Source organism: Castor canadensis, chromosome 1, assembly GCF_047511655.1.
Source record: "Castor canadensis chromosome 1, mCasCan1.hap1v2, whole genome shotgun sequence".
NCBI lineage: Eukaryota > Metazoa > Chordata > Mammalia > Rodentia > Castoridae > Castor > Castor canadensis.
The window spans coordinates 140940656-140948109 of record NC_133386.1 but is presented as its reverse complement, the minus strand read 5'-3'; the positions used below and the strand labels follow the sequence as shown (position 1 = coordinate 140948109).

General features: G+C 38.9%; 1 protein-coding gene across 1 annotated transcript; it reads right to left on the bottom strand.

Annotated features, from left to right (window-relative positions):
* Positions 1 to 6216: 6216 nt before the first annotated feature.
* Positions 6217 to 7167, bottom strand: Or51f2 (olfactory receptor family 51 subfamily F member 2). The gene is given in 1 exon segment (XM_020154641.2): positions 6217 to 7167. A coding segment is annotated over 1 exon segment (951 nt).
* Positions 7168 to 7454: the final 287 nt, after the last annotated feature.

The following is a 7454-nucleotide window of genomic DNA, read 5'->3' as shown; positions in this document are numbered from 1 at the left end:
ATTTCCTTTTCCTTTCACCCCATCCCCAAGTTCCATAGAATACTTCCACTATTACAAACATGCTTTACATACAAGTTTGTATATGATCCTGCTCATTTTTGTACTATATCTTTTGGATCTATCTTCCATGTATCAGGGAAACATGCCCCCTTTGTCTTTCTGAGCCTGGCTTATTTCACTTAATATTATGTCAATATATCCATTTACCTTCAAACCACATGTTGTCATTATTCCTAATGGCTGAGTAAAACTCCATTGTGTATATATACCACATTTTCTTGATCCATTCATCAGTTGTAGGGCATCTGAGTTGTAACTTGACTATTGTGAATAGTGTTGCAATGAGCATCAGTATAGAAGTGTCTCTATTGTATCCTGACTTAACGTTCCTTTGGGTAGATACCCAGAAGCGGTATCACTGGCTCAGATGGCAGTTCTGTCTTTAGATTTTTGAGGAATCTCTATACTGCTTTCCATAATGGTTACACTAATTTGTATTCCTACTAACTATGTACAAAGAGTTCCTGTTTTGCTGCATCCTCTCCAGCATTTGTTGTTGTTATTGCCCTTGAATATGGCCATTCCAGCTGGGGTGAGATGAAATCTTAGTGTAGTTTTGATTTGCATCTCTTTTATAGCCAGAGAAGTTGAACACTTCTTCATGTATTTATTGGCCATTTGTATCTTCTCTTCCTTTGAGAATTCCCTAGTTAATTCATGTGCCCATTTCTTCTTTGGAATATTGATTCTTTGAGAGATTTTTTTTTGAGATCCCTATAGATTCTGGATATTAGTCCCTTACTGAATGAGTGGCTGGCAAAGATTTTCTACCATTCCGTTAGCAGTCTCTTAAAACTAGTAACGTTTTTTGTTGTGCAGAAGCTTTTTAATTTGATGCAGTCTCATTCGTTCATTCTTCTCTTAGATGCTGAGCCTTTTGAGTTCTATTTAGGAAGTTGTTACCTATGCCTATATGTTCCGGTGCATTTTCTACTACTTCCAGTAATTGTTTCTAAGTTTCAGGCCTTTGATCCACTTTGAGTTGATACTGGTACAGGTTGGTTATTTTTCAGGATCTTTATCTTTATTGGTTTTCTCTTTCCACTTTGAGTTGATACTGGTACAGTTATTTTTCAGGATCTTTATCTTTATTGATTTTCTCTTTCATATCTTGCATGGTCTTCTTAATTTCATTCATCTGTTTGAATTTTCTTTGGGCTCTTTTAGTTGTTTATTTATGCTCTCTTTGAGTTCAGACACCAGTTTGTGTCTCTTCTTTGAGCTCATTAATCATTCTTACTATTATTTTTTGGTATTCACTATTTGATATTTTTCTCCTCGCCACTATTGTTTCAGTCCCTGGTGGTAGAGTTGGCTTTCGAGAGAGAGCTATTGCTTTGCCACCTAATGTTTCCATGTTGAGATTTATGCATCTGGGGTTGTTTTTGGTTCAAATTTCCAGTCCCCTGTGCCTCTTTAGTTGGGAGTTTATGGGAGATTGTAGCAGAGGGTGGTGGTTGAACTCTGATATGTTTTCTTGTCTCAAGATGGGGGTCAGTGGCTCAATATTAATCCTTTCACCTTCTTATTGTAAAGATGTTGATTTCTACCCCCTGTTCTACATAGGGCAAGGAGGCTTATCTATTAATCTTGTCATACTTATTGAACTGCAGCCTTGAAATGTTACAGTAATCTCTGATGAAGATCAGTTACTTCTAGTATTCCAGTATGTTTGGTTTTCTATTGGAGCAAAAGTGAATCTTTGTGGTCCCAGAAAGTTAAAGGTCATAAGAGTTGTGATGGAAGGGAGACAGAGGGAAAGTTCTACTGGGTAATATGAGGTGAAAAGTTTATGTAGTAGAACAGGGTGGTGGCTAAGCTAATATAAGATATTAATTAAGAAGCAGACCAGGATGGATAGAAGGGGTCAGGCAGTTAATAAAATAGAGGGGAGAATAAGGGAGAAAGTTGAACACACAAACAAATATGAACTCTCCAGAACAGAAAAAAAAGAGAAAAGAAAATCTGGGAATCCCTTTATGTATTGGAATTATTGGTAGTGAAGGAGAATTGTGGGAGGGTAGACAAAGAGGAAGGAAATTGAAATCTAGGGAGTTGTTATGGTGGTTGACAAGTAGACAGTATAACTTGGGGAGGGTGGTAGAAAGGGGAGAAGAGATGTTTGGTTTAGGGTTGCAAACTTACAGGTACCTTATAGAGGTCTCACAAATGACTGCAGTGAGAGTGGAGGAGGGAGGTAAGTCAAAACAGGGAATTGGGGAACAAAAGGCCAAACCACTGTTAAATGTACAGAAAAAAATAGCTGCAAGTAAATGAGTAAGAGATTTACATCACAGTATCAGCAGCAATGGACATAAATTTTACATAAAAATTGTGAATTTTCTATTGCTGTTGCTCTTTCTCAGCCCTTCTATGTCTTTCAGTCCACTAGATGGCAGGCTAAATTAGATACCTGCCTCTGGGTTGGTGACTGGTGCTGGAGAGAGAGGGATGTTTATAGATCCAACTCTCTGGAGTTTGTACTGACAACTTGCCATCCACACCCCATTCACATTTGCAATGTTCCCCTCTCTCAAGGTCCCCAAAACTTAGGCTACAGTTAAGCACCAAGTGCAGGTTTTTGTCCAGATGTCATCCAATCTCTGGAGAGGCTGGAGGTGCAGCTACCTGTTAGGAGCACCACCACACTGTGCCCCATTCCCTGTGACCTTTGTGGGCTGCTGCTGGGTCCCAGTAAATTGTCTCTGTTGGGAACCTGATCCTCACAGGGCTTCTACCAGTCGTCTTAGAGCTCAAATAGGAATCTCACCAGAAGCAGTGGTGAGCACTCCAGCTCCAAGGGGAGCAGTAGTGAGCACTCCAGGGAAGTTCACCACAGGCCCCAGAAAAGGCTTCTGTTCTGGGCTGCAACGTGGTGTGGCTCAGCAAGTGCTCACTGGGTCCCCGCAACTTTCCTCAGGATATTGCCTGCTGGGCGCTTTTGTTGCTTAGGCACTGACCTTCTCCAAGTGATTCTTGTGCTGAAGGTTTCAGTTCTCTCAGCCCTGCTCCGGTGATGCAGGGAACTGCAAAACTGCAAAATTTCTCCATGTATTCTATTGTTTCACTCATTTTAGTTTCAGGTAGATTTCTGCTTCTAACTGCCTGTGGAACCTGGGATGTCTTTCCAAAGAACCCTCAGTTTCCATGTTCCTTCAGGTTTGTGGGAGCTCCAGCATTTGGAGCTGTCAGCAAAATGCCATCTTCAACTTCTTCAGTTTTGTTTTGCTCATTCAAATTGCTGCACTGTGGCATCTCTCCCTACATTTCTTCTTTCCCTTATTCTTCTCTTTTATTTTCCGTTCATATTACTGTGATGTAAAAGAGTATGAATTTAGCAATGCTAAATATTCCTGAAAAAGGAGTTTGTTATTATCAGCCATTCCTGAAATTATTTCTGTGGGATCCATGTGCTCATTGTACTTTCTCCATTTCCCTGTAGCTATCCCCATCATATCTAAAAGACCTGGTCCGTGAAGATATTTCCATGAATTATTTATCTTCTCTTTTTCAGGTTTTAAATATACATACAAATGTTGGTAAGGATATCATCTGACTTGACTAATGGAGTAAAGTAAGTTAACAGAACTTGCACCAAAAACAACAAAAAGAACAAGTGTGGATTCTCAGGACAGCTGGAGTAATGACCCAACCCTCATGGTAAGATAACCAGATCTGTGAACCTATCTGTAAACCTATCTGTGAAGCTCTCCAGGATAGAAGAAGTTTTGAGTTTTGCATCACTGCAAATCTTTCAGCTTTGCTTTCCAATCACTGTCGCAGCAACAAGGCACAGCCAATAATTGCTACAGGAGAACTTGAAAACACCTCTCAATAGGCGCGCACCATGAACCTTTTGTTTTTTTGCCTCAGGACTGGCACAGGCATGAGGCATGCACAGTTACTCACTTGGTATTCCTGCATGCACAACCAAGATATGTGGGGAAATTAAGACATCATGAAGTAAATTTTTGACCAAAGAGAAATGGGAGCCAATGGGGAAATAATTTCCTTTTAATTCCCTGGTTAAATTTTTGTGACACATATTTAATAAGATTATACAAGATTAAGTAATACTCACTCATTGTAGGGGCTGGCTCACTATTAATTTGTGATCCCTCCTTTTCAAATTCTTTTTTGCCTATTCTGTGGTGATGACGTGGGTCTGTAAATATTTTTGTTTCTTCATCTGGGATGGAGTTAATTCTTGATAATAGAGGGTGGCAGAAGAACACTGGAACAAAAGAGATTTTTCTCTTCCTGGTTCAGTGTGATTTGGTGGGCTACTCCTACAGGATATGATTTTACTCCATTAGTTAGCACTATATATTTTTGCCAGAGCTAAGTTCTCTTTGGCATTTAGTCACTGAGTTTGCTCTCAACTCTCCTCTGAGAAAAGAATGGCACAACCAGAAAACCTAGACAGAATGAGCCAGAACCCTAGGTAAGGTAGCTTCTCTACATCTTCTACTTCGCCTTGGGTATGTGTGTGCACATCATGTCAATAGTACCACATGACTAAGATTTTAGCAAGCTGGAGACCCAACCTAATCATCAGAAGGCAGCCTCTGGCCAACCTAACCTGAAATACACATGGCAATGCATATTAAAAGACTAGCCAGACTCGGAGGATACAAGTGCTAATCTCTCACTGATAATAAACATCTGAACATACATCATGTTCTTTTTCATTATAAGACTACCGACAGAAAGTGATTATTTGGTTTAATCTTTAAATCTTAGTGAACTTAGTGATTTTTCAGGTTTACCATGGTTATTCTTCAGATGTTTAAGTGTATAGTTGGGAACAATGCAATTAGCAGTTCTATCCACATCTATGCTGTTTGAACGATGTTAAGAAAGATGTAACGCAGCATTTAAAAAACACAAATAAATTATTTGAAGATTTGGTCCAGAATTTCATGGCATATACCAATGTTATATGGCTGCCTCTCCGTGAATTCATATCTATTGCCTTGGCAGATGTTCCTGATTAATTGCTGAAAATGAGAAGATATTCAGGCTTAATTCACTGATGGTTGCAAAAAATGGAATACTGTAGCACAACAGTCCCACACATGGGCTGCTACAAAGAAAAGTGCTGAATTAAAATTGTTGTAATGGGCAGAGGTTTCCATCCTTGTTAACTTTGGATGGAAGTGAGGTTGTTTGAGTTAAGTAGAAATCCAGGGACTTCTGAATTTTGTTGAAAGGCTTAAGTAGTTGATTAGGATATGAAATTAGCAATATTGGAAGAGATAAGGAAATCTATAGAATATGAATATGATAGGCATATTGAAATGGACAGAAAGGGTGAAAACATTAGTATCTCACATTAATATCATCAGACAAAACCCATAGGAGCTCAACAACTCCTATGGTACCAACTGTCTATGTATGGATATCAGTCACCTTGGTTCTCTTTTTCTTTCCAGTGACCCATAAATGAAGTCACAATGGCAAAGATAGAGATAAGAATGAGCCAAAAATACAATTTCCCTTTTATCAACCTTAAACTTGATAAAATATCCGGAAAAGCGTTATCCCCATTCTTGGAATAGTAGTAATATCATTATTTACATTTACTATTCAGCTAATGGAAGTGGTAACAGAATCTGAGTACATTATATGGTATTTTGTATTTACATTGGCTAAGTCACTGCACATAAGAAAGGGCACAAGAGATCCACCTATGCAAGACTGAAAATCAAATTACATTGCTATGTATTTTAGGATTTATTCCATAATATAATAATTTTAGAAGCATGCAGACAATCAAGAGTTTTAAGTAAAACAAACCCAACTAATTAAAGCAATTTTGTGTGTCATTAAGAAGAGAAACCTGGCTTATTTAAAACTAACCCACATTAAACATACCCTCTTAAAATTGTATACAGGGCCTGGACTATTATTTCATGTATGTCTAATGTTCTTTGCAAATATGAGAAGTTGTTTACTTATAGTATCTTACTTTATATTGAAAACAAACTCATATTTTAGATGGTATTTATTTACTGACAGAGTAAGCAAATATCACACAAACTATAAGTTTAATAAGTTGGACCATTGGAGGCATGTTTGGTACTTTGGGTACAATTACCCAATTCTACCAATAGGCTTACTCATAAATGTCCTTATCCACTCTGACATAAGGGATTAGAATTGTCCCTGCTTCTGAATTAACATCTTGATAATAGCCTTTCGAATCTGCTTAGTCTTCACACTGTAGATAATAGGGTTGAGTACAGGAGGAATAAGCAGAAATACATTAACCATGATGGTGTGAACAAATGGAGACGCTGAATGGCCATAGCGGTGGACAAGAGACAAGCTGATGAGAGGGATGCAGAAGATGGCAACAGCGCTGATGTGGGATATGCAGGTATTAAAGGCTTTCTGTCGCTCCTCTGAGGAAGCAATGCTGAGGACAGATCGAACGATCAGAATATAGGAGATCAAGATGGAGGGGCAGTCAAACCCTGTAGTGGAGAATAGTGCAAACAATCCAAGGATGCTGTTTATTCTGTTGTCAGTGCATAAGAGCTGAATGAGGTCAACATGGTAGCAGTAAGAGTGTGAAAGGATCAGAGAACTGCAGAAGGATAACTTCTTGACAAAGAGCACAACTGGCAACATGACAGCAACATTTCTTATCAACAGGATCAACCCAATCTGGGCAATCTTGGCATTGGTAAGGATGGTGGTACATCTCAGTGGGTCACAGATGGCCACAAAACGATCAAAGGCCATGGCTAGCAGAACCCCAGACTCCATGAAAGTAAACCCATGGAGAAAGAACATCTGGGCAATGCAAGCATTTAAGTTGATCTCTCTGGCTTCAAACCAGAGGACGCCAAGGGTAGTAGAAAGTGTAAACAAGGACAAGCTCAGGTCTATGACTGAAAGCATGGAAAGGAAATAATACATAGGCTCATGAAGGCTCTGCTCATAGAAGACCACCATCAGGATCAAGCTGTTTCCAGAGACTGCAATGGCATACAGAAGACAAAAGGGAATGGAGAACCAGACCTGGGCTGCTTTCAGGCCTGGGATACCAGTCAGGAAGAAGATCAAAGGCTAAGCATTGGTGTTATTGAGGACCATCATAGTGAAGGACTGAGAAGACAGGGATACTTGAATAATTGAACATATACATAATAAATATATAGCTTATCATTTAGAACATCTTTTGGACACTTCAAGATTCATTCAATTATTATTGCTAATTCTTAAAGAACTTTATTTTTTTCTGAGTTTACTAAAGCTGCAAGCTTCCCTCTGCCAACCTCTTGATGTTACTCATTTACTAAAAAAAATTGTTCTGTATCCAATTAATCTTTCTCTTTAGTGGCAAAAAGATCACAATAAAATCACAGTGCTCACTTTCACCCTAC